Genomic DNA, 27,645 nt, shown 5'->3' with positions numbered 1-27,645 from the left:
CTATCTGATAATCTCTTTGTCTCTCACAGCACTTTATACTCACAGAATTTTGCTGCCACATTTGAGACACATTTCCCTCTCCTTTTCTCATTAAGTTTCTCCCCACATGGAAAACTGATCAAACTTGCTGCACCTGATGTACAAACCATGGAATATGTTCCCAACACACCCAGAACACACTCCATGCTCCATCTTAAGCCTCTCAAATCTTTTGTAGAAAGGCTCTCCTTTCGTAGAGAGTAGAAGTCAGGAGGGTGTGAAGGAAGAAAAAGGTGCTTAATTTTGAAATTAATGTTGTTGTTTCCTGAGACAAAAAGTTTAATGATGCTGAGAGTCTCATTTGCAAGATAAATAGAGAGACAGGTGTATTTAAGAGACAAAGACTGAATTCACAGGAGCCAAAATCTCCCCCAGAGTGTTCAAGGAGTTTCTTTGTTCTTCTGTTTCCATTTGCCCCAAGGGAGGTTTCCTGATCCCTAAAAAGTCACCCTCTGTTAGGCAGGTACCACCACACGCACCATCCCACCTTTTCCAACGTTCCCAAGAATCTTTGGAGTCTGTGGCAGCTGTGGGAGACCAACCCTTGGGGGAAGAAACTCTTGATGAAGCTGCCTGGGGTTTCACTGGAATGGGCATTAAGGTATTTAAGGCCTGAGGTGTTTACAGACCAACTTGAGTTACAGGTAGAAATATTTAGAGTATGAAAGAATTATTAACCATATTATAACTGAATTGAAGAAGGTTTGGGCACTCAACTCTCAGTTCAAACTGATGTGAACATTTAGAGCCTCTCCAAAAACTTTTAATGATGAAAGATGTCTTTATGAAAAAAAGCACATTCTTAGCTGGGTACCTTTTCAGCCAAGGCCTTTAAACTGTCCAGGAACCTCTGCCAGAAGTCCTTGAAGAGGGGCCTGTCGATCCTCCTCAGGCTGTCCCTGGTGCTGGCGTCGACACTCACGTAGAGCTGCGTCACCGGCTCCAGGGCCCTGCGGAGGCAGAGCAGGAACTGCTGTTTGCAGACATTGCTGCTGCTTCTGCTGCTGTTCCCCCAGCCAAGCACACAGAAAATGTACAGCAGCTCCCACCAGGGCCAGCAGCAACAGAGCTGGATGGTATTTACAGGGATGATGTCCCAGTTGAGCAGGTGGGAGCAGTTTGTCCCTGTGTGGGTGTGCCCAAAGCTGGGCATTCCAAACCCTCTGGGCCATTGCCCAGCAACTGTTCCCAATGGCCCATTGGCAGCAGCTGCCCAGGGCACAGCTGAGCCCTCAGGCTGGGAGCTGGCTGGGAAAGAAGCCTGGCAGAGGAGCTGGGAGAACTGCCCTGCAGGGACTCCTTGGCACCTCCACACCCACCTGAGGGCTCAGCTCTGCTCAGGGGCCAGCAACCATTCCAAAATCCCCCCTGACTGCCAGAGTCAGATCCCCCAGTGTGGAACTCCCTGCCCTGGGGGAGGCACTGGGGGCTCCCACCCAAACCTCAGGGGACACAATCTTGGGCTTTGGGGACTTGGGGAACCACTCACTGGATGCAGAGGAGGAGCAGCCCCTGGCCAGGAGGAGCCCACCACTCTCCACCAGACTGTGCCATCATCTGCACCAACAGGTTTGTCCCTTCCTTTTCCTTTGGACTCGACGGAACCACGTGGGGCTCAGCACAGGGGCCACCAAACCCCCCTGTGTTTGTGCCCCAGGGGGTGGGTTACACTGCTGGGCTTGGGGGTTAAACCCAATTTCTCTTTGTGCCATTGCATTTCTTGGAATATTGTTATTAAATTGTAACTCTGACTTATGATCTCTTTTGTGTTGGGTTCATTTCTCCTCCCAGTTTACCTTTAAACCAGCACAGAAAACCATCCAAGTCCAGGGGTTTGTCTCTGCCAAGTGACCACCATCAAGAGCAAGATGTTCCAACCAGCTTTGAACAAGTAACACCCCCAGAGCTGAGAACCTCACACACACAGGCCCTGGCTGACAATTTAATTATCTTTTCCTCACTGAACTGGAACATGTTTCACTCCAGAGCAGCTGTAACACACTGGGAAAGGCTTCCCAAGGGAGGGGTCAGGGGAAGCGTGGACAGGCTCTGCTGCTCCCCAGTGATCCTGGGGTTAAAATCAGCCCCTTCCCCACGTTCTGTCTGCTCTGGCCTATGGAAAACTTACCCCTTCCAATAGGAATGGATATCAGGAAGACTTTTTTCCATGGTCAGGCATTGGAAGGGGCTGCCCAGGGAGGTTTGGAGTCCCCATCCCTGGAGCTGTCCATGGCACTCAGTGCTCTGGGCTGGGGGACCAGGTGGGCATCAGGCACAGGGTGGGCTCCATGGGCTGGGAGGGCTTTGTCAAGGTGGGCATCGGGCACAGGGTGGGCTCCAGGGGCTGGGAGGGCTTTGCCAAGGTGGGCATCAGGCACAGGGTGGGCTCCATGAGCTGGGAGGGCTTTGCCAAGGTGGGCATCGGGCACAGGGTGGGCTCCAGGGGTTGGGAGGGCTTTTCCAAGGTGGGCATCGGGCACAGGGTGGGCTCCATGAGCTGTGAGGGCTTTGCCAAGGTGGGCATTGGGCACAGGGTGGGCTCCATGAGCTGTGAGGGCTTTGACAAGGTGGGCATCAGGCACAGGGTGGGCTCCAGGGGCTGGGAGGGCTTTGCCAACCTCAGTGACCCTGGGATTCTAAACAGAGCCATAATTCAGCCATCTCCTACTGCTGGACATGTTGAACTCACCTGACCTGGAGCTGGATCCTCAGCCAATTTTTTGAAGGGATAGCAAAGCTGTTTAGAAAATAAGCCCCACACAAACCACCCCTGTGTTCTCCTTCTGCTGCCAAGGCTCTTACTCCATGGAAACCCAGCAGAAGAGCCTTCTGGTCACACAGTGCTGGTGAGCATCTGTGAGGCCAACACTGGTAACCTCTAGAGATTAAACCTCCTGAAGAGCCAGGGCTGAGTCTAATCCCTTCCACAAACCAAAGAAGAAAAAGAGAAGCAGCAACAATTCCATCAGCAAAGGGATCATGGAGGGCATTAAGAACACAGAGAAGGAGCTCCCTTAGAACCACAGAATCATTTGGGTTGGAAAAGACCTCCAAGGTCATCGAGTCCAAGCTGTGACCAATCCCCACCTTGTCCCCCAGCCCAGAGCACTGAGTGTCACATCCAGCCATTCCTTGGACACCTCCAGGGGTGGGACAAACCCTTGTCACAGGCAGAGTGGCAAAGGCAGTGAGTGCAGCACACCCACTGTGGTGGCACCTCCTGCCCCAAGGGCTCTGAGAAGAACAACCACGTCCTGATGGTCCCACAGAGCCCAACAGACTGGGACAGCATTTTGCCAGTGTAATGAGCAGGCACCAGTCCCAGCTCCCTGTGGATCTTCAGAGAAGATGAGAAGAAATTAGAAACTATTGTTCAGGTGCCAAACAGTGTCACCTAAAAATACATCAACCCCCTGCCCAGCCCAAAGGTGACAAAGGGACAAGAACTGGCCAGAGCGAGACCGAGCAAAGCTCTTTGTGACCAGAACAATCCACCCCAACACGTTCTCTCTGCCTTTATTTAGAGAGCAAAATGAAATCACCCAGAACAAACTTAACATTTCAGGTTAAAATATCAGCTTTGTAAACAAGCTCGTCTGGACTGGCAGCTCAAAGCCACAGACTCCAAAATGACCAAATGTTCTAGGCCTAAGTGGATTGAAATACTCAGTTTCACAGAATACTGAGCCAAAATACTCCTTTTTATACCCAATGCTGTGTTTGCTTAATTAAAAGGGGCCTCAGTGAAGATGGAGTGGGTGTTTTTCAAACTAAAGCTGAGAAAAATCACCTCTTCTCTGAGGAACTCAAACCTGAGGACAGGCAAGAACCAGACTCACTGTGAGAGAGAGAAAATGAAGGAATTAGAAGAGATCCCAGGGAGGGAATTCTGCACCACATTGCCCCAAACAGGAGCAGTCCCCAGGGCCCTGCATGGCTGGGAACTGAGCCAGGATGAGCTCTGCCAGCAGGGAACAAGGAGAAAGGGCAGCCATGGGTGCCATGAGAACAAGAGTCCAGTCAGATGGTCCTGGAATGGACCCACATTTCCTAATTAACAGGACATGGAGTTGTGTGGTACCAGGATGGAGTTTGGTTGTCTGAGATGGAAACCAGGACACAGAACCCAGGGCATTTATACATGACCTTGAGCAGGAATCAGGAGAGAGTGGCACAGCACAACTCAAGAGCAATGAAGTGATGTCAGGCACCAGCCATGAGGTGCTTCCACCAGCCCACAGGGACAGAAACAGCAATACCAAACCCAGTATGTGCTTCTGAGCATTTATGAGAATGTTTAATATTGATAGTCAGAAATGCAAACACACACACAGAGGGTCTTGTTCAGAGCCACAAATCAGAAACAAGAGCCAGGAACTTTCAGTGTGAGCTCACCTCACTTTATGGACATCTGTGTGTCTGGGCAGGTGAAGGTGCAGCCCAAAGAGAAGAGGAGGAGGAGGAGGAGGAGGAGGGGGAGAAGGCTCAGGCAGCACCAAACTGGAGCCCCAGTGGGTTCCTGTCCTAAACCCCCCTAAACACTCCCCTCTCACAGAGTGGTTTGGATGGGAAGGGACCTTAAAGCTCATCCAGTGTCACCCCCTGCCATGGGCAGGGACACCTTCCACTGTCCCAGGTTGCTCCAAGCCCTGTCCAACCTGGCCTGGGACACTTCCAGGGAAGGGGCCCCACAGCTTCCAGGCACTCAGCAATAGGACAAGGGGGCACAATGGGCTCAAGCTCTGCCAGGGGAAATTGAAGTTGGAGAGGAGGAAAAAATTCCTTCCAGAGACAGTGCTCAGGCACTGGAATGGGCTGCCCAGAGAGGGGGTGGATTCTCCATCCCTGGAGGTTTTTCAGCTGAGCTTGGCCGTGGCACTGAGTGCCATGATCTGGTAAAGGGACTGGAGTTGGACCAAGGGTTGGACTTGGTGACTCGGAGGTCTTTTCCAACCCAATCCATTCTATGATTCTCTGCCCAACCTGTGTCAGGCCTTGCCCAGCCTCACAGGGAAGAATTTCTCCTCAATATCCCACCTATCCCTTCTCTCTTGTCCTGGCACTCCATCCCTTGTCCAAAGTCCCTCTCCAGCTCTCCTGCACCAGAGGTCACTGCCTGTTTCAGGAGTAACTTTCCCTCCCCAGCTCCCCCCTGCTGACAGCACAGAACTGAGCCTGCTGCTCCTTCAGTGCCCATATTAAGCAAATCATTTGCTTTGATGAGCCAAAGATCAGTTGCCATTTTTAAGACAGCAAGACCAGCATTTTAGCACTTTCTTTTTTGTTACTTTTGAACAAAAGTAGATTCAGCAGATCCGAAGAAGTGCAGCTTCAAACTAGAGCCTGATCTCTCTTTTTAAACTGCTATATTTAGGAAAGAGCAATTTCTATTTATCAGGCACATAATACATGACTTAAAGTAACTTGATTACACAATTATTCAATCATTTGGAATGCCTTTGTAGTGTATAATTACTCACTCCAAAATTGCCTGCCCTCCCCCCTCACTGCCATATTCAGACCACGGGAAGGAGGGAAAAGGAAGCTCTACCAGAAGTCCTGACATGGAGAGGATGGAGCAGAGAGGATGAGCTGAGTGACACTCCAAAGCCACCCTGCACACACCTCCAGGCTTAGACTTTGCCAGAGCTGATGGAACTGTGAGCTCTCACCCACCCTGCAGCTCACACCACGTGCTGTGTTTCTTTGCTGCTCTGCTTCAGATGTTGTTAAAAGCAGCCTGAATGCTCCAGAACAGCAGAAATAGGGATCCTTTGCATGCGTAAAGACTCTTGAAGAGCTCATTACAATGTTTTCAACATTAACTCAAGTCCCTCTGAGAGGGAGGTCAAAACCTTCTGATGTTACTTTGCCACGGGGTGTGTGCTTGTCACCTTTGCTTGCCCTGCACTCAGGATGCTGGGCTGGGCAGAGCTTTGGGGTGAGCCATTGCAGCTGCTGTCGGGGATTGGAACAGAGACCAGATCCCAAATTTATGAGCTCAGTGTCCTGCTCTGGCTGATAGAAACACTCACACCAGGTATGCACAGCCCCTCTCTCTTCTCCAGCAGGTACATCCCATTCTCTTCACTTTCAGAAGTAATCACAGTTTGTTTAAGAGGCGTAGAAAAGAAAGTAAAACTGGGGGAAAGAGATGAAAAAGAGCAGGGGGAGACTGAGGTTGAAACCAAAGAGATGCCAGGTGGGCTCTGCCACTGCAGGGCTCGTGCAGAGCTGACTGTGGTGGGTGAGAACACGGAATTAAGGCACTCAAAGGTCAACACTCCAGTGTTTCCATAGGAAGGATTAGAACAGAGACCAGATCCCAAATTTATGAGCTCAGTGTCCTGCTCTGGCTGACCAGGTGTGCACAGCCCCTCTCTGTTCTCCAGCAGGTACATCCCGTTCTCTTCACTTTCACAAGTAATCACAGTTTGTTTAAAGGGTGAAGAAAATAAAATAAAACCGGGGGAGAGAAAGAGATGAAAAAGAGCAGGGGGAGACTGAGGTTGAAACCAAAGAGATGCCAAGTGGGCTCTGCCACTGCAGGGCTCGTGCAGAGCTGACTGTGGTGGGTGAGAACATGAAATTAAGGCACTCAAAGGTCACCACTCCAGTGTTTCCATAGGAAGGATTAGAACAGAGACCAGATCCCAAATTTATGAGCTCAGTGTCCTCCTCTGGCTGACAGAAACACACCAGGTATGCACAGCCCCTCTCTGTTCTCCAGCAGGTACAACATCCCATTCTCTTCAGTTTCAGAAGTAATCACAGTTTGTTTAAAGGGTGAAGAAAAGAAAATAAAACTGGGGGAAAGAGATGAAAAAGAGCAGGGGGAGACTGAGGTTGAAACCAAAGAGATGCCAAGTGGGCTCTGCCACTGCAGGGCTCGTGCAGAGCTGACTGTGGTGGGTGAGAACATGAAATTAAGGCACTCAAAGGTCAGCACTCCAGTGTTTCCATAGGAAGGATTAGAACAGAGATAAGATCCCAAATTTATGAGCTCAGTGTCCTGCTCTGGCTGACAGAGACACTCACACCAGGTATGCACAGCCCCTCTCTCTTCTCCAGCAGGTACAACATCCCATTCTCTTCAGTTTCAGAAGTAATCACAGTTTGTTTAAGAGGTGTAGAAAAGAAAGTAAAACTGGGGGAAAGAGATGAAAAAGAGCAGGGGGAGACTGAGGTTGAAACCAAAGAGATGCCAAGTGGGCTCTGCCACTGCAGGGCTCGTGCAGAGCTGACTGTGGTGGGTGAGAACATGGAATTAAAGGCACTCAAAGGTCAGCACTCCAGTGTTTCCATAGGAAGGTGTTTCATCTCACCTGATCTCCTCTGGGAACTGTGCATTTGTGACCAGGAAGCTGGAGATGCTGTGCTGGTGCAGGAGCCTCACGAAGCGGTTGATCTGGGGGTACATGATGGGCTCCCCCACCAGGGACAGAGCACAGTGTTTCACCACCAGGGCCTCCTCCAGGCGAGCTGCCAGCACTCCTGACACACCTGGGAAAGGGCAAAACAGGCCCAAATCAGCACTGGATGGGCCCCTGAGCAACCTGCTCCAGAGGGAGGTGTCCCTGCCCACAGCGAGGGGTTGGAGCAGATGGTTTGTAAGGTCACTTCCAACCCACTCTGTAATTCCGTAACAAATCCCCCTCCCAGATCCTGCACCTGTATCCAAAATACACCCAGGCACAAGGAGAGCTGAGAAAAGCAGCTGAGCCCTCTGGAACCAGAGCGGACACCAGGCCACAGGCAGTGCCCAGGAGCAGCTCTGCAGGAACCCACAGCCAGTGCCCACCCAGAGCCTGGGGCTGTGTGTGCCCCCAGCACTGCTGGGAGTGTCTGCTGGAAACACTTGAGCCAGGCTTTAATATTTGAGTCAAGCTTTAACATTTGAGCCAAGCTTTAACATTGAGCCAAGCTTTGAGTCAAGCTTTAACACTGAGCCTAGCTTTAACATTGAGCCAAGCTTTGAGTCAAGCTTTAACACTGAGCCTAGCTTTAACATTGAGCCAAGCTTTGAGTCAAGCTTTAACACTGAGCCTAGCTTTAACATTTGACTCAGGCTTTAACATTTGAGCCAAGCTTTAACACTGAGCCAAGCTTTAACCATTTGAGCCCAGCTTTAACCATTTGAGCCAAGCTTTAACCATTTGAGCCAAGCTTTAACATTTGAGTCAAGCTTTAACATTTGAGCCAAGCTTTAACCATTTGAGCCAAGCTTTAACATTGAGCCAAGCTTTAACATTTGAGCCAAGCTTTAACACTGAGCCAAGCTTTAACCATTTGAGCCCAGCTTTAACCATTTGAGCCAAGCTTTAACCATTTGAGCCAAGCTTTAACCATTTGAGTCAAGCTTTAACATTGAGCCAAGCTTTAACACTGAGCCAAGCTTTAACCATTTGAGCCCAGCTTTAACCATTTGAGCCAAGCTTTAACATTTGAGTCAAGCTTTAACATTTGAGCCAAGCTTTAACCATTTGAGCCAAGCTTTAACATTGAGCCAAGCTTTAACATTTGAGCCAAGCTTTAACACTGAGCCAAGCTTTAACCATTTGAGCCCAGCTTTAACCATTTGAGCCAAGCTTTAACCATTTGAGCCAAGCTTTAACCATTTGAGCCAAGCTTTAACATTGAGCCAAGCTTTAACCATTTGAGCAAGGCTTTAACATTTGAGCCAAGCTTTAACACTGAGCCAAGCTTTCACATTTGAGTCAATCTTTAACCATTTAAGCCCAGCTTTAACCATTTGAGCCAAGCTTTCCATTGCTGAGCCCCCAGTGGTGCTGCCTGAATGGCGAGACAGCAACACAAGAGGCAGTTTAAGGCAGCCTCAATCAGGTGTCTCAGAAAAGCAACCCAGGTCATGTGTGTGTGTCTGCTCTGGCCCCTGTGGGCCCCCAGCCCCAGGAAAAGCAGCTCCTGGGGGAGCTGAGCACACCTCACTGAGCAGAGCAGCTACAGCTGGCTCTGAATCCAGCCGGGCAAACACGGAATGTGCAGCTCCACAGAGGATGAGTTCAAAACCCAACCCACCACGGGCCTGAACAGCCAGAGAGATTTCAGAAGGAAAACAAGGAACTCAACTGCAGCACTCAGGTGAAAACACCACCCACAGGTCTGACCTCCTGAGTCATGTTTCCCATGGAGGGCTGGGAGAGGGGGAGAAAATGCTCCTCCAGCCCACCCACACCCGCCCAAGCACTCAGGACCCCCTGTGAGATCATCTGACTCCAAACAAGCCTCTGCTCCAAATATGTCACTTCCCATTTCCCTGACGTGCCTTGATGTCCTCGAATGGAATGGGAGGGTTTAGATTGGGGGCTGGACTGTTGGAAAGATAAAAAAGCAAAGCCTGGAGTGGGAATGCAGGTCCTCAGCTCACCTCTGGTTGCCTTGACGCTGCAGCTGGAGCAGCACAGAGAATGACTTGCTGTGCTGCAAAGCCCAGATAAAAAGAGGTGTTTGTGGCTGTTGCTGCAGCCTCACGGAGGGAAGCTGGTTTGGAAGCAGAGCAGAGCTCAGTGCATTATAAACCAGCCAAGCTCAGGCCTGGGGAAGTGACAGGACTAATGGTTAGTCCATAGAAACTTGACAGTACTAAATGAGGGCTTTATTTGAAAAGAAAGAACCACCTGAACCACACACTGAGATTAAAGGACTAACTTTCGTATTCCTAAAGCTCCTGTAAGTCACTTCTGGAATTAATTAATTCCTCTCTCTCAGCATCTCTCATCTGGGCTCCATAATTACCGTGCCAGCTTTACAAGCAGAGAGAAACCAACCCCAGCATCACGTAAGGTTGGAGTGGAACTTTCTCCAACCAGTTTACACCCAATCTGTTGGGTAGAAAACACACCCCAGAGGAGGGACAGGCTTTGGGTGCAGCCATTTGGCCACAGAACCAGCAGCCAGGCAGGGATAAACTGCACAATCAGTGGTATTCCAGGTATTCCATAACCTCCTGCACTTTGGGCTTCCATCTCCCAACAGCACCAGGGACTCTGAGGATGTCCCAGGACAGGCCTTGCATTTTGGTTGGTCTTTTCCTTTCCCCAGGGCTGTGTTATCAGAGCCTCCCACTCTCCTGGTTCTGAATTATGTTTCCATTCTGTGTGTGCCCTTTGCAAGGGCACAGAGATTTACCAGTCACTCCCAAGAAAAATGTATCCATCAAATGCAGCACTTCCCACCTTCACTCCATATCACTAACAAGTCTCCCCATCACTTACTCCAAGACAGAATTGTGACTTTAATGTCTGTGGTCTTCAAAAGCAGTCCAGACTATGGCAACAATAAAGGAGAAGATGATGTATTATAGGGACTGAAAGTACACAGGACTATCTTCCAGGATATCCTAAAGGATAAAGGGACACAAGAATTCTGTTCCTGTAAAGAAAATCTCATTCCTGTACAATGCATACAATTAAAGCCTCACAGAATGAGAAAATCACAGAGGGGTTTGGGTTGGAAGGGACATTAAAGTTCATCTCATTCCACCCCCTGTCATGGGCAGGGACACCTCCCACCAGCCCAGGGTGCTCCAAGCCCTGTCCAGCCTGGCCTTGGACACTCCCAGGGATGGGGCAGCCACAGCTTCTCTGGGCACCTGTGCCAGGGCCTCACAGGGAGGAAGAATTTCTCCCCAATATCCCACCTAAACCCCCTCTGTGTCAGTCTGAGCCCATTCCCTGTGTCCTGTCACTCCAGACCCCTGTAAAGAGTCTCTCTCCATGTTTCTTGTAGCTCCTTCAGGTCTTGGACAGCCAAAATTAGGTCACCCAAAGCTTCTCTTCTCCAGGCTGAACAATCTCAGTTCTCAGCCTTTCCTCACAGGAGAGCTGCTCCATCCCTCTGATCATCCTGGCCCTCCTCAGGTGAGCTCACCAGCTCCTTTGGCACATGGAGATGTTTATGGATAGACCTTCCTGCAAAGCACTGGGACTGGGACTAGAAGGGGCAGCACCAATTTGAGCAAGTGGCTGTGGGTATTACCTGAGCAGCACCACTGGATGCTCAAGCCTTGAGGGCTCCTTAGATGAGAGAGTTCCCCATATTTTTTACTTCTCCAGGAGCCCAAATTGTCTATTGTACTCTGCGTGTCATTGTTCAAACACCTCAACCCTGCTGGAAGCTCTGCTGGAGTCTCTGTGGCTGCCCAGCCACCACTGCAGAACCACAGAATTGGTGAGGCTGGAAAGGACCTCACTGAGTCCAACCATTCCCAGCACTGCCAAGGCCACCCCTGACCCATGTCCCCAAGTGCCACATCTACATGGCTGTTAAATCCCTCCAGGGCTGGGCACTCCAAACCTCCCTGGGCAGCCCCTTCCAATGCCTGACCACCCTTTCCATGGGGAAATTCCTGCTCATGTCCAGTCTGAACCTCCCCTGGCCCAGCCTGAGGCCGTGTCCTCCCCTCCTGTCCCTGTGCCCTGGAGCAGAGCCCGACCCCCCTTCTCCCCCTGGCTTCCCCCTCCTGGCAGGGATTGCAGAGCCAGAAGGTCCCCCCTGAGCCTCCTTTTCTCCAGGCTGAGCCCCTCCAGCTCCCTCAGCTGCTCCTGCTGCTCCAGCCCCTTCCCTGGACACACTCCAGCCCCTCAGTCTTGTCCGGAGGGTCCCAGAAGTGTCCCCAGCCCTCGAGGTGCCCCAGCACAGGGGGCAGTGCCCAGCTGAAACCTGCCCTCCTTCCCCACAGCAACCTGGCCCATCACACAGCTCAAGCCTTGAGGTAGTTCATGGGGTTTTGATGGGTTTTTTCCCCTCTAAAAATCAATCACAATAAAATCCAACCTACTATGTGTGGAATGCTGCTAAGTTGGCTGGAAAGAACAGTCATGGTTTGTGCCCGAGGCAGCTCCAGCCTGGCCAGGGGACAGCTCTGGCACGGCACACTGGGGACTTCCAGCCTCCATCCTCTGCCTCTCCCTGCTTCAGCTCACCCCACATGGTTCCAACTCAATTTTGCTTTCACTGCTTCTACTCTGACAATATTTCCACAGGCACCTCAGGGAAGTGACAATGTGAAATCCACCAAATGTAACAGGAGCTCCCGGGCTTTTCATACCGATTTTTCTGCTCCTTAATGAACCTCTGGCTCGTGGGCTCCCAAGACAGGAAGCATGTTGCCATCTATCACTCTGAAAAAGTAACACAGCCTTTCTTTTCCCACTTTGCAGCACAGTCCTAGTCCAGAGTTCTGGGTTTTTTCCCTGCTCTTTCTCCTTTCACAGTTCCAGGTCAAGGGTAACTGTGCTGAGGATGAATATTTCAGAGAATATTTATGAATTTGTTCAATGGAGAAGAAGCTCCAAAAAGAGAGAATTGGGATGTCCTTACAGACCTCTTGACACTTGAGCAGCATTTTCAGTCTGCCCATAGTAATTGCCTCTCCCCAGCCCTTTCTGGGAAGGGAGCAGGGAGTAGTGAAGGAAGGAAAAGGTTATTCCTTAGTGCAGGGTGATAATGGATTTACATCAAAGACTTGAAAGGCTCCCAGGCTGGAGAGTCCCCCACCCCTCTGGGCACCACCCTGGCTGAACAAGCTCATTTTGATGTCTGACTTGACCCTCCCAAACAGAACCCCAAGTCTGTGGTTCCTTGTTCTACCATGGCAGGAGGTTCTGTGGGTTCAGCACAGCCTGACATGGGGTTACAGATTTCCTGAAGATCCTTCCACTAAATCACTGAGGTTGCAAAAGACCTCTGAGATCATCGAGTCCAACCATCCCCAGCACTGCCAAGGCCACCACTGCCCCATGTCCCCAAGTGCCACATCCACATGGCTGTTAAACCCCTCCAGGGATGGGCACTCCCCACTGCCCTGGGCAGCTGTGCCAGGGCCAGACCATCCTTTCAGTGAAGAAATTTTCCCAATATCCAACCTAAACCTGCCCTGGCACAGCTTCCTCTCCTCCTGTCCCTGTTCCTGGAGCAGAGTCCGACCCCCTGTCCTGGCTCCCCCCTCCTGGCAGGGATTGCAGAGCCAGAAGGTGCCCCCTGAGCCTCCTTTTCTCCAGGCTGAGCCCCCCCAGCTCCCTCAGCTGCTCCAGCCCCTTCCATGGATCTACTGGCTCACAGGGATGTCCCTCCAAGTCTCCCTGAGGCAAAGCTGTGCCTGAGTGTGTCTCACCCTCCCTAAATTACCCCTGCCAAGTCTCTGAGGGTGTGCTCAGTGTCATCACCCCCCACATCCCCTGATGGACATGAGGCACAACAGAGCCAAAGAAGCCCTGAGTTTTCCCTGGAGCTGCTGCTCCCAAAGTGCCAGATGATCCAAAGCAGCCACTTGAGGAAAATGAAGCCCATGAGGCCATAACTGGAGCTCTTTTTCCACCCATTACCCAACTCCAGTGAATGAGACAGAGCCAAGATTCCTCATCATCCAGGCCAGTTTACCCACTGTGGAAACCTCTGTGCACACCAGGAGAAAGGATTTACAACCACCAAGAGGCCACTCCACTTCCTCCCTCCAGGCTGAGAGGAATGCCAACCACCTCAAAAAACTTTCAGCTTTCCACAGAAGTGTCTTCTCCCCATCTTTGTGATACCCTAAATCTGAAACCTCCTTCCCAAATGAGCAGAATGTTCCCCCCCAGAGCTCTGAAGATGCTACTGCTGGTTATCTTCTAAAAGCATCACTGATGGGGCAGGAGAAGTTACCTTTGAACTGCTTGATCATGTTCTGATGGTTCTCAATTGCCTCCTGCAGGATCATCTCAGGCTGGTCCATCTTCCACCTCCACTCTGTGCCCACGGGATTGGTGTGATGCCTGAAGGAAGAGCAGACAGTTCCTCACTGCCACTGGGAACAGCCATGGGAGAACCCACCACCATTTGGCATTAATAGTATCAAAAGTAACAAGAAATTCCCAACAATATCCTGCTGCTGACCCAAATTTTAGATGCCATCCTTGCCCACCACTCTCATACCTCTCTCCTTCCAGGCTCTGGTCTCCCCAGAGGGAAAAACGGACCAAACTTACCACACCTATTTTGAAGCACAGGTGAAAGGTTTCTAAGCCAAAATGATGCTCTGCAGCCACAAAAACCTCTGTAAAGGAAGGGAAGCTGGTTCTGCCTCCTCTTGTGGCCACAGCTGCACAAAGCTCTGGAAAAGGAAGGGCCCAGGAGGATTTTACTTCCATTTCAAAGGTACCAATCACCACCCTGAGAAGGGCAGGATTTGTTTCTAATCCAGTCTTTGTGTCATGGTGTAGCAACAAGACAGATCAGGGCAGGACACTTCAAACTCTTGGGGACCAGGAGGTCTGCACTGTGCCAGAGATGCATTGCTGGTGGATCTGGTTAATCCCCCAGATTTCAATTCCTCTGAGCCAAGCAGATTGAAGGAGGAAAACCACAGAGCTTCCATCTGAGGAACAGCACATTGGGTTGGGAAGCCAACCTTGCCTGGAGAGATCACTGTACCCAAAACCAGGTAAACCCACACAAACACCTGGAACACCTACAAAGTTTTACCCCATTTCTTACTTTATTGGCATGAGATGCTACAAAACCATTGCAAGTGAACTGGGAAAAAGTCCTGCATTGTGACCAGCAACTGAAACATTACAGGCAACTGGTTGGTCCCCATCATGTTCACATGTGACAAACACAGCCCAGGGAGAGCCTGTTCCCTGCTCAGAGAATTCCCCCCTCCTGCTGCACTTGGATTGCCACAGAACAGGGATCACCAGCTTTCAAGTATCATCTTAAGTCAATGAATTGCAGTGTTTTCACCTCCTTGTTCTCTTTCCATCTCCTGCTTCTTTCCAAAACCTGCTCCAACAGCTCCTTCCCTTTTCCCTGCACTCAGAATAATTCACTGAGAGAACAGCAGCACATTTTGCAGTGTCTTCCACAAAAGCTGTTGGATTAACACAGCTCTGGAAAAGGAAATAGGATCAACCAAAAGGCACTCCTCACCCTCAGTGTTCTGCCCAGGTGACCCCTGTTTGCTGCCCTGCTCTCCAGGAGCCTGGAAGGCAGCCAAGGAGATGGCTGTGAGGTGACCTGGTGCCTTCAGCCTTCCAGCCATGAGGACACGATCCCAGCATGGAACTGAGGGAGAAGAGACAGGGAAGCACTTTCTCAGGATGAAGTGGCTGCTCCAACACTTACTGGGGACAAGGAAAATACTCCCACTGACTTTGGACAAGGGGGAATGGATTCACACTCAAGGAGAGTAGGAGCAGGTGGGATATTGGGAAGGAATCCTGCCCTGGGAGGGTGGGCAGAGAAGCTGTGGCTGCCCCATCCCTGGGAGTGCCCAAGGCCAGGCTGGACAGGGCTTGGAGCACCCTGGGCTGGTGGGAGGTGTCCCTGCCCATGGCAGGGGGAATGAGAGGGGCTTTAAGATCCTTCCAACCCAAACCATTCTGGGATTCTCTAAGTGAGAAAAACCTGCACTCTGCCAGTGCTAAAAGCACAGATTGTAGACCCAGCCTCACTAAAACCAGCCTTTTGGCCCAAACACTTCAACAGCAAAGATTCAAACACTGCTCCCAAACTTTACCACCTCAAGGATCCTTTAAGCCAAACCAGCTTTGCTTTCTGAATTTCCCCTTTTTTTCCCCCAGGCTGCCAACATGGAAAAGTTTTTTGAATGTCAGCTATAAAAGGCATTTATAAAACTCTTACATGTTTAACTACATAACTTGTACCTTGTATATTTAATAGGGCAAGCTGGCAGAAAATCAATAGGCTCTGGCTACACTCTGGACAGCTGCTGGTGTCCAACAGCCCTGAATTTCAAATACCTTCAAACTGTTTAATAAACATACCAGGTGGTGTCTGCAAAGCAGCTTACTTGGCAAAAAGGGAGTTTCTCTTCCAACAAGAGGATAAAGGGGCAATGCCTTGTGGCTGAGACTGGTCTGTGGTGCCCAGCACACATGGAGTGACTGGTCTGTGGTCCCAGCACACATGGAGTGACTGGTTTTGGTGCCCAGCACACATGGAGTGACTGGTTTTGGTGCCCAGCACACATGGAGTGACTGGTCTGTGGTGCCCAGCACACATGGAGTGACTGGTCTGTGGTGCCCAGCACACATGGAATGACTGGTCTGTGGTGCCCAGCACACATGGAGTGACTGGTTTTGGTGCCCAGCACACACAGAGTGACTGGTTTGTGGTGCCCAGCACACATGGAGTGACTGGTTTGTGGTGCCCAGCACACATGGAGTGACTGGTTTTGGTGCCCAGCACACATGGAGTGACTGGTTTGTGGTGCCAGCACACATGGAGTGACTGGTTTGTGGTCCCAGAACACATGGAGTGACTGGTCTGTGGTGCCCAGCACACATGGAGTGACTGGTTTTGGTGCCCAGCACACGTGGAATGCCTGGTTTTGGTGCCCAGCACACATGGAGTGACTGGTTTTGGTGCCCAGCACACATGGAGTGACTGGTCTGTGGTGCCCAGCACACATGGAGTGACTGGTCTGGGGTGCCCAGCACACGTGGAATGCCTGGTTTTGGTGCCCAGCACACATGGAGTGACTGATATGTGGTGCCCAGCACACATGGAGTGACTGGTTTTGGTGCCCAGCACACATGGAGTGACTGGTCTGTGGTGCCCAGCACACCTGGAGTGACTGGTCTGTGGTGCCCAGCACACATGGAGTGACTGGTTTTGGTGCCCAGCACACATGGAGTGACTGGTTTTGGTGCCCAGCACACATGGAATGCCACTGTCACCTCCTCATTTCCCCCAGGCTCCATGACCCTCCACACCATCCACCTCTCTGGCTGCTCCAGCCTTGAGCTGGTGCCTGTGCATGGGATTCCATCCTTCCCAAAATAACACAAGGGGAAAAGAAATCTCACCCAAAGGCACACCCAGTGAAAACCTTGGGGTTTTAGGAGAGATTCCAGGTGTGACACAGGTTTGGTTTGATCCCTCAGAGCATCCCACCACCATGGAGCGATGCCAGGCTGCAGGAACACGATGGGAAGCTCCCCGTGCCCCCTGGCTGACCAGGTGCCCCCCATCCAGCCTGGCATCAGACCTTTGGTCCACCAGGATTCTCTGACAGCACTCCCAGAGTGCCCCTGGCAGCCCCTGAGACCTGTGTGAAGGTTTGTCCTCCCAAGGGGCTCTGCATCCCCAGCCCCAACCACCTGGGGACTGTTTTAATCAATCTGTTTCTGCTTTGTACCTTCTTAAAATGATTATTAAGCCTTCCAAGAAGCTCTGAGGGCAAATGAAACTTGGGTATAAAGTACCACTTGGTTCAGAGATGGTGATTCCCTGAAGGTGAGGAAGTGCTGGTGGCAATGCCCAGGAAAGGACAGAGCAGGGAGGGAAAGAGCAGAATAAAATTAGGCGAGTTCAAGAAGGATTTTCAGTGAACCCTGAGAACCATCAGGGGAGATCCCAAAGGAGAAGAGCTTAAAGGCAAAGGAGTTCAGGAAAAACTGGCAGTTTTTTAAAGCCTATTAAGGCAGAAGCACAAACTGCAGCAATAAAAAGCAAAGATTCAAAGGATAACAAAACCACTCTGCTCTTCTGCACCTTGTGATCCTCCAGCTGCAATCAAAAGGAGCACAGGAACACAGGACACAGCAGAAAGGTGAGGGGAAAAACATCACACCTGACTAGGAAAGGACATACAAAAGGGCTCCCAAGGCTGACCTTGCCTGTAATGATGGGAGGAGGAGGAGGGAGAGCAAGGAAAGAGCTTGAGCAAACCATGTTTAATGTTCCTCTGTGATGGCAGCAAAGCTGGTTGTGCCTTTGCTTCTGCTTTCTCCCAACAGCAACAGCAAGAGCCAAGACTGGCCTGGGAAGAGAACAGGCTGGAGATATTGAAATGAAATGTTTTCCCTGGGCTGGATAAGTCACCCTAGAGCCTGTTGGATAAGTTGGCTGACAAGGTGCCAGGGGTGGGTGAGATGGGATATTTGGGAAAATTTCCTCATGGAAATCTTCACGTTGCAGGGCAGTGGGGGAGTCCCCACCCCTGGAGGGGTTTCACATGGGTTAGTGGTGGTGCTGCACTCAATGATCTCAGAGGGCTTTTCCAACCTAAAGGATTCCATGGTTCTCTTCCAACTCACACCTTGGAAATCTTAAGGATGGAAGATGCTCCATGCTGAAAAACTCCATCCCAGCTCCTGGAAATGCTCCCTTTTTTAAAGAGCACAGTTTCCCACCAGGCAGGAGATGCTCAGCACCCCCCAGGTGCCTGCCCTGTGCTGGTGTCCACCCATCCCATTCCCTCCCAGCACAATCCTGCTTGGCACGGCCTCCAAGACCATTTCAGAACTAATTTGAGTGACAAAACCTACAAATTGTTATGTTACTGATTGCTGGATCTGGGTATCAAGGCACCAACCCCTGCAGAAACTACCACAACATCTGTGGGCATTTCACAGCCAACAATCTGCTTCTATTGCCCACTGATGGCAGAAATCTGGGAGCTGACAGTGACAACTACAGAAGTCTTCAACAAGCCCAACCCAAGGGCAGAAAAAATCCCACTGCTACAGGATGATAATCACTGATTTCCATCCAATTTCACCTGTTTTATCCCAGAAATGCCTCACAGAGCAGCACAGAGAGGCACCAAGACTCCCTTCCCACTGACGGGGGCACGAACTGGGGACACTCTATGATGTCCTGTCCCTCTCTCCATTGATAGGGTTATTTCAGGAGCTCCTGGAAGGCCCCAAATTCCACAAAGCAGTGAAGAATCAAATCTGATGGAAATTATGACCTTGGGTCACAAGAAAAAATAACCAACCTGAAACCCTGGGAGAAAAGAGCAGCAGCTCAGCAGGACAAGGAATGGTGGCTGGAGGCGCCCAGAGACTCCCTGAGGTTCTGAGGTTTACAAACCTGCAGTGTCAACTCCTTTGCTATCCCAACACTTCCCATTTCCCTGAAGAATTTAGTCTCTGGAGTCGAGTTATTTAATGAGCAGAAGCTTTTGTTTTAATCTGTTTTCAGTTTCTCCTGCATTTTTTAATGACCTTAAGTAGTTTTCCAACGAGAGATGATTAATTTTTCCCCTCTTCATTTTGCAGGGCTGACTGTGATCACTGGCTTTTGGCCACACACTTATTTAGAGGGTCTGGACTGTTGCCTCCTGTAAACCTGAAACCTTCAAGTACAGGTATAAACATCACAGTTACAGGAGAAGAAATATGAGCCAATTCCTCTGCAGGATATTCCACTCTGTCTGCTTTGCCTCGTCCTCAGATGCAAAAGTAATAAACCCTATTAATTTAAATCTTATTTAGCTGTTCCATCTCTCTATAAGAATTGATTGAGCTTCAGATACTCAGCCAAAAAGCCTCCTCAGAGCTGGTTTGCCTGGTGACTGTGCTGGAGCCCAGTGTCAGAGAGCCTCAGAACCCACACTTGCTTTAATTGATTAGAAGATTGGGGCACTTGCACAGCTCCATTTAGGCAATTAGGCTAAAGAGACACTACAAAGCAGTGATGGAGAGAGACACTCTCCCTGTGGGCAGAATCATAACAGAGATGTTGCAATAATTAAGGTGTGGGGATCCCTCCCCTCCAGCCCAGGAGTTCAGCACACACGGTGGGGGCACAGCAAACAATCCATCTCAGAGAATCGTGGAATATCCTGAGCTGGGAGGGACCCACAGGGACCATCAGTCCAACCCTCAGCCCTGCCCAGGCCCAGTCCCAAGAGTCACCCCCTGTGCCCCAGAGCATCATCCAAACCCTCCTGCAGCTCTGGCAGCCTTGGGGCTGTGCCCACTGCCCTGGGGAGCCTGGGCAGTGCCCACCACCCTCTGGGGGAAGAGCCTTTTGCTGAGATCCAACCTGCCCCTGCCCTGGCACAGCTCCAGGGCATTCCCTGGGTGCTGTCCCTGCCCTGGCACAGCTCCAGCCATGCCCTGGGTGCTGTCCCTGAGCACAGAGAGCAGAGATCCCCCTCAGCTCTGCAGAAGCAGCTCTGCAGTGCCAGGACAGGTTTGGGTCACACTTTGAATCAGTTCCTTTGGGCTCATCTACATTTCATATGAAAATCCTTTTGCCCCCTTGGTTTGAGAAGGAACAAATGGCAAAATAGAATCATTAGATTGTCATATGGAGAATCTCAGACAGTCACAGGCTCATCAGGGTTGAAAACCTCTCTGAGATCACCAAGTCCAACCACTCCCAGCGCTGCCAAGGCCACCACTGCCCCCTGTCCCCAAGTGCCACATCCACATGGCTGTTAAACCCCTCCAGGGATGGGCACTCCCCACTGCCCTGGGGAGCCTGGGCAGTGCCCACCACCCTCTGGGGGAAGAGCCTTTTGCTGAGATCCAACCTGCCCCTGCCCTGGCACAGCTCCAGCCATTCCCTGGGTGCTGTCCCTGCCCTGGCACAGCTCCAGCCATGCCCTGGGTGCTGCCCCTGCCCTGGCACAGCTCCAGCCATTCCCTGGGTGCTGTCCCTGCCCTGGCACAGCTCCAGCCATGCCCTGGGTGCTGCCCCTGCCCTGGCACAGCTCCAGCCATTCCCATCTCCCAGTCTGCTTTTGCTGTCCTCCAAAAAAGCTGCCACATGATCCTGCCTCCCCAACCTCTCAGGCATCTCTCTGAAGGCCAGGCCAGTGAGGGGGCACTGGAAGGACTGACAGCTCCAGGCACCCACTGCTCCCAGGGACAGGGGGACAAGGAAAGTCTCCAGTGCAGAGTCAAGCCCCATCTTTTATAAAAACCTTAATTTTCTGATGTTTGGGTAGTGACCCCACCCAGGAGGTCCAGTGGAAGGTGTCCCTGCCCACAGCAGGGGGGTGGATGGAGATGATCTTTGAGGTCCCTTCCAACCCAAACCATTCTGGCTTTCTGTGAAAATTGGTTTGGGGCCCAAACGTGTCCAACTCTGATGACATCCAATTCCCAGGGAGAGCAGCTCAACTGCAGCATCTCCTGCCAAAGTGAGGGAGAGAAAACAAACAGGCTCCTTGGCCTTTTCCTCAGCCATCCTGGGAGAGCTGCAGTTGGTCTGCAGTTGGAAACACTGGCAGGTTCTACAAATGTCAAAATCCTGAAAGAAGAGCTCAAGAAAAAAGAACCACAGAGGCCTTATCTGCAAGGCAGAGCTGCACAAGGAGACCAGCAAGGCATAAAACCAGGATTAGAAACATCCTGCCAACAGCAGATCAAACCTCCTGCTTTGTGTGTCTCCAAGAGCACAGATGGCAACTGCTGCTAAGAAGGTGACTGTTCATCCTGCCCAGCCATGGGCACCTGCAAGGCCAAGTTCAGTCTCCTGTGATTAAGACTCTGTGAGGTGTGGTGGGTTTGAAATAAAGTGTATAGGTAGGCCTGACTGCAAGGTTTGTGAGCTGGGCTGGCACAGGATCAGCAGGGATTTGGTGGAGGAAGAAGGGATGGAAATTACACGTGGAATATAATACATAAGAATCCTTATTATTTATGGAACACCCCAAATGAGCAGCACAGCTCACAGCCACACAAAGGCTGCAGCAGCCCAAGCACAAGATGTGGAAAAGTAACCAAAAAGAAAACTTTCAGCAGCAGTTCTGGTTTATGTCAAGCTTAAGGTGTATTTAAACCAAGCCCTGGGATAAGTCTCAACCTGAGCCTTCTGTATTCCAACTTAACACTTCCAGCTGCCACAGGAGGAATGAGAGACAACCAGCTGCATTCCATAGGGGAGAGTCCAACTCCTGCCACCCATTTCACCACAGGAGGTGGTGAATAAATGAAACCTGTCAGCACAGACCCCTGCAAAGCTGTTCCCTTGCACTCAGGTTGTAACCACTTGGAAAATCAGCATTCCAGATCAGAAGGGCTGCTGCTTCCAGGATGTGACAAGTGGCACTTACAGGATGATGAGTTAGAGGCACATGGAATGTACCAATTTATCCCAATTACTGCAGTCTCCAATTTACACTTGCTGGACTCCCCTGGTTCAGTCCATGCTCCACACAGAGGCTGCTGCTAAGAAATACTGAACTGGGTCACTCTGAAGAGAAAGTGTGTTAAATTCCCTGGGGAGTAATTCTGGGGGCAAAGCACCTGATCCTCTTTGCTGTTCAGGATGTACCTTCAGTGCAGGGACAGAGGGCCAATCCCCTGCACAGCAATCACAGCCACCTGCAGAATTCAGTGCCCCTCTGTGAGCTGAGACATGGAAAAAAAGAGACATGAGCAGCACATTTTTCATCCCAGCCATGAGACTGCCCTGAAGAAAAGCAGAACTTGCTCATTAAAACATCCCATTTGCCGAGTCCTTTCCAGACAGGATATGAGGAAAGCCCATCAAGAGCACCAATTAACATTTTGGAATGGACTCCCAAATGCAAATTTAACAGGATGACCAGTGTCTAGTGCTTAAACTTAACACCAACACAGCTTCAAAGTGCCTTCACAGTCACAGCAGGGCTTTAAATGTTCCCATGAAATATTTGCATTATTAAAACTTGAAGACTGTGAAAGACAGAAAGGGACACTCAGATGAATTTGGCTGGTTTTGCATGGAAATATTATTACAGAATCCTAGAATGGTTTGGGTTGGAAGTGACCTCACAGCTCATCTTGTTCCAAGCCACTGCCAGGGGCAGGGACACCTTCCACTAGATCAGGTTACTCAGGGATTGCTTATTGGGATGCTGGACACTCAGGGATGGAATGAGTGTTGTTGGCAGCCTGGGGGAAGGTCTAAATCCCAAAGGAAACAGCTCCCATGGGATCAATCAGCAAGCAAGGCAGAAGACAAAAGAGCTCAAAGAACAACTTCCCTGTCCTCCCACTCTGAGAACTCACACCACTGCTGACCCTTCTGCTGAGGCTCAGCCTCCCTCCCCCTCCCCTCCCTGCACTGCCCCAGCCTGGCAAACACCTCCTGGAGAAGCCCAGGGGGAAGGTGAGCAAGGGGCTTTCAGCTCAGGCCCTGAGAATCAACCACAAAGTAATTCCTGGGAGAAAAGAGGTCATTTTACTGACTGAAATTGCAAGTCATTAAGTTGATGAACAAACCTGCTGCCAATGCTCTTCCTGGTGCCCCCCAGGATCCCAATGGCCTTTTGGCCCCCAGAGCTCCCTGCTGGCTCAGGGACAGCTGGTTGCCCACCAGGACACACTTCTGCCAGGAATGACATGGCTGGAACCTGGGCAGCCCCAGGGCAGTGGTGCCAAAGGCTGGAGGAACCTGCCTGGGGCTGTGCTGCCCATGGACAGCTCCCCCCCCAGCCTCGAGCCAAACTCATCCATCTCCATCCCATCAGAAACCAGGACTGCAGTGGAGAGTCAGGGCCCTGCCCTGGGGGCACCAACAGAGCAGGGCTGAGCCCTCCCTTTGCTCCTGCAGCTCACAAGGATGGGCTGGGCTGTGCTGAGGAGCCAGAGAAGGACCAGCCCTGCAGATGTGCCTGCCAGGATGTGCCGATGCCCTCCAGGATCCCACCGGTCAGTTGGTGCCCCCCAGAGCTCCCTGCTGGCTCAGGGCCAGTTTGGCTGTGCCCAGCAGACCCCAGCCCCAGTATAACCCTTCCCCAGTGCTTTACCTCCAGCAGAACACACATTTGTTGGCACAGGCCAGGCTGGGTGTGGCCTCCATGCAGCGGTGGCTCTCGATGCCATAGAAGGTGTGTTTGTAGCAGCCCCCTCGGCCCCGCAGCATCGACTGGACAGACACACAGACACAGCAAGGTGAGAACACACCCTCTGCAACCACACTGGGGGCACAGGGTTGAATCTGCTCCCCTCAGTGCCCACCAAGATCAGTTCAAAGCCCCTGGGGTGACACTGAGAGGGGCTGAAGGACAGGTAGCAATAGGACAAGGGGGCACGATGGGCTCAAGCTCTGCCAGGGGAAATTGAAGTTGGAGAGCAGAAAAAAATTCTTTGCAGAGAGAGTGCTCAGGCATTGGAATGGGCTTCCCAGAGAGGGGGTGGATTCCCCATCCCTGGAGGTTTTTCAGCTGAGCTTGGCCGTGGCACTGAGTGCCATGATCTGGTAAAGGGACTGGAGTTGGACCAAGGGTTGGACTTGGTGATCTCAGAGGTCTTTTCCAACCCAACCCATCTATGACTCTCTGACACCAGTGCCACGTGCTCTGAGCAATCCCAGCACACACAGCACGAACTGTGACTGTTTATATGCAGCCCTACAGCAAAACTGCATTTAAGAGGCCAAATTTACAACTGTTTTAAAGCAGAACAAGCTTTAACCTTAATATCTTTTCCTGCTTTCCTGCAGCTTTTCACTGAATCAGCCCACGAAAAAAGCAGGGGGAGCCACTTGGGCTGCAAGAAGTGTCATGGTAAAAGCTCACTAAAGAGTAACAAGGATCAATTTGAAGGCTGCCCTACTGAACATTCAATTCCTTTCATTTGCCTGCCAGAGTATTTCTTTCCACACTAAATTAAATAAATACCTGACCTTATAAACCCTCATTCACACCCAGCAGTGGCTCCAGCAGGACTCTGCACTTCCCAGCACCACCACAGCAGCCTCCCCGTGGGAATTAACTCCTCTTTAGCATTCAAGCTGTTTGGAGCCAAGGCTGCCTTTCATTAGCTCAGTTAAGTAATAATAAATGAGAAAGAAACTACTGCTCTCAAGAGCAAATTTGAAATGTGACATAGCAGCTCTTTCTGCACCTTCTTCTACCTGAAGAATTGGGGTGATCCAAAAGAAAGTCCTCACTGAGCAGCAGGGAAAAATACACAGGTAATCCCCAAGCTATGCACAGGATGGTTGTACAGGTAGAAGAATCCACAAATGCTGTTTATTCTACCCATTCTTCAAACAGAGACTTCAGGAGATTCACAAATTCTAGGAGAGCAAGTTCTATTATATGGGGCTTTTGTTAAAATTTGCAGGGATTTGACAGAACACAATCTTTTCTATCTGTGATATCCCTCTGAAACTCTGTTTAACACTGATCCTGCCAGCCCTGCTCCTGCTTTCCACTGCTACAAATCTCCACCACAGCCCCTGAAGACACACAGTGGTGTGAACCTGAGGCAAAGCCACTGCCTGGAACCAATTTCAGCTCAATTTATTAGAAGACTTTACATTCAATTCCTCCTTAAGCTAAAAATAGTGTGGGCCTATCTAAGCACACGGAGCTGCTATTTATTTTGTGGAATGGTTTTACAGCACTGCATTAAATTGTGGTTCTTTAATCAAAATAGCTCCTCTGCCTTTCTCAGTCACAACGTTGGAGTCTGACAAGTTTTTCTTTAAACATTTCATGGCCATCTCTGGCACTAAAAATGATAGAGGAGAGAAATATTTGTAAGAGTGAGCAACAAAAGCAGCAGTGGGATCGATGTATGTCACAAAGAGTCCTGACAACACAGGGTGGGTGGGGAGGACCAGGCTTTGGATGCAGGAGTTCACTGACACCAGGCACTGCAACAGAAACCACTGGGGATCACCATTCAAAGGGCTGCTCTAAATAAATAAAGTTAATCATGCAGCAAAAGAGAGCTCAGAGCCCAAGGACTGATCAGCTCCACAGCACAGGCATTGGAGATGTGCTGGAATGTTAATGGGGGGCTGATTCCCACAGGTTCTCATCCCAGGAATGCTGGAGGGGTCAGTGTGGAGGATGAAGGGGCTGGAGCAGCAGGAGCAGCTGAGGGAGCTGGGAGGGGGCTCAGCCTGGAGAAAAGGAGGCTCAGGGGGGACCTTCTGGCTCTGCAATCCCTGCCAGGAGGGGGATGCCGGGGGTGGCCAGGGGGGTCTTTTCCCAGGGAACACGGACAGGAGGAGAGGGAATGGCCTCAAGCTGTGCCAGGGGAGGTTCAGGTTGGATTTTAGGGAATATTTCCTCACTGAAAGGGTGGTCAGGCCCTGGCACAGCTGCCCAGGGCAGTGGGGAGTGCCCATCCCTGGAGGGGTTTAACAGCCATGTGGATGTGACACTTGGGGACATGGGGCAGTGGTGGCCTTGGCAGTGCTGGGGATGGTTGGACTCAATGAGGTCTCTTCCAACCCCTCACTGATTCTGTGATTCTCTGATCAATGTTACTCCCCACATGTACAACATTAGAGACCAACTTTCAATCTCTGAGTTTCTCAGGGGCCTGCAAAGGACAACTGAAACAACAAACCCCCTGAAGCAGCTGAAGTTTGTTCTCCAGGGCTTTGTGCCTCTGCTGGGAATGCTTTTAAGTCTGCAAACTGCTTGAAAAGGTGACAGAGCCCACAACAGAAACTGCAGGACTGGGAGGATCATGTTTTCATGTAGATCATGGAATTATTTAGGTTGAAAAAGACCTCTAAGATCATTGAGACCAATGACTAGCCCAGCACTAAGCCCACCACTAATGTCCCTAAGTGCCATTTTCCAGCTTTTGATGTTTTTTCAGTGGTTTTAAGAAACAAGCCCCTTCCTAAGGGACCATTTAACCCCATTTTACATACCCTAAAAGCCTCCTGGCAAACTTAATCTGTGTTTCCCTTTTCCATCTATATTTATTCTTTAACATGTGTACATGCCCACAGATACAACCACATCCCTACACACTCCCACAGAGTAATTTTTAAGAGTGCTGCCATTAAGAAGTGCCACCTCACTCTCTGAATGTGATGTGGGAAGTGCTGCAAAGCAGAGGAGGAGCCCTGAGTGTCCCGACAGGTTCCTGTGTGCCCATCCAGGTGTAGCAACACTGTCACCCTTGTTCCAGAGCCCTCACACTGCTGATGGAACCTTCCCACTTTCCTCTGGGGTGTTCTGCTCCTGCCTGATATTTCAGCAGGCTGGAGAGATTTTTGCAGACAGCAGAATAACAGGAAAAACCAGAAAATGATGTTCCCAGCCCAGTTGAATTCTCACTCTTTGCAGCAGGGTTTTAACAGCTTGAAATGCAAGACCAGAGCCTGAAAGGGGGAATTTGGTTTTGTGCACACTTTTAAGTGATATTTCATTGGGAAAGTGAAATACCTGAGTTAAGTCTATAGCTTTGTTTTATTTGCCAAGGTAGAGAAGAAAAGAGAATGTACCTTTGTCCATCGGCAGAGCTTCACCCCAGAATGGCTTCCAATGAGTTTGTAACCTGAAAACAAATCAAAAAATGATTAATAGTTGAATTTAACCTGCAATGATTGATACATAAAACATGCCAATTGGTACCCAAACTGACTGAGCACCACAGTCTCAATGCTGCTCTTCCCTGCTGGCCCCGAGGTGACACTGCCAACAATGGCAGAGCTGCACACCAGAGTCAAGGCCGTGGCCACCCAGAGGATCCAACCAACTGGAAATGGTTTCTTTTAATGGCACATCTATTGATATTGCTCAGTCTTGTCTGAATCAACAGGGTGGCCAGAGGATTCCTCTGTGGGACAGGATGGCAGATCAACAGGTCTAACCCAGCAATGAGGGACAGCTCAGAGACCCCAAGGGAGGGGGCAGGACAGGGAATCAGGAACATCTCCCTGGCTCTGAGCCACCCCCCTACAGCAGCCAGAGCCAAGGATTCCTGATCCTCACTGGCAGCTCTGGCTGAGCCCAGAGAACAGCCCCCAGTTCCCACTGCAGGAGGGAGGGCAGAGCAAGGGAATCTGAGCAAAGCTCAGCCTAACCCCAACCTTCAGGCTCACCAACTCCACCCCCGTGGTTTTGGTGCAGCCACAGCGAGGGAGCTGCTCCTC

General features: G+C 50.7%; 1 protein-coding gene across 1 annotated transcript in view; it reads right to left on the bottom strand.

Annotated features, from left to right (window-relative positions):
- Nucleotides 1–27,645, bottom strand: part of LOC139681459 (S-adenosyl-L-methionine-dependent tRNA 4-demethylwyosine synthase TYW1-like) — a 107,340-nt gene that overhangs the window by 42,262 nt on the left and 37,433 nt on the right. The window contains exons 9-13 of the mRNA XM_071574858.1: nt 26,995–27,047; nt 23,543–23,661; nt 13,705–13,814; nt 7,365–7,542; nt 854–989 (exon numbers count right to left, since the gene is read on the bottom strand). Coding sequence (XP_071430959.1) covers nt 854–989; nt 7,365–7,542; nt 13,705–13,814; nt 23,543–23,661; nt 26,995–27,047 — 596 coding nt within the window. The remainder of the gene's footprint in view (nt 1–853; nt 990–7,364; nt 7,543–13,704; nt 13,815–23,542; nt 23,662–26,994; nt 27,048–27,645) is intronic.

Source organism: Pithys albifrons, chromosome 21 (genome assembly GCF_047495875.1).
Source record: "Pithys albifrons albifrons isolate INPA30051 chromosome 21, PitAlb_v1, whole genome shotgun sequence".
Taxonomy (NCBI): domain Eukaryota; kingdom Metazoa; phylum Chordata; class Aves; order Passeriformes; family Thamnophilidae; genus Pithys; species Pithys albifrons.
This window is presented reverse-complemented; position numbering and strand designations above follow the sequence as displayed.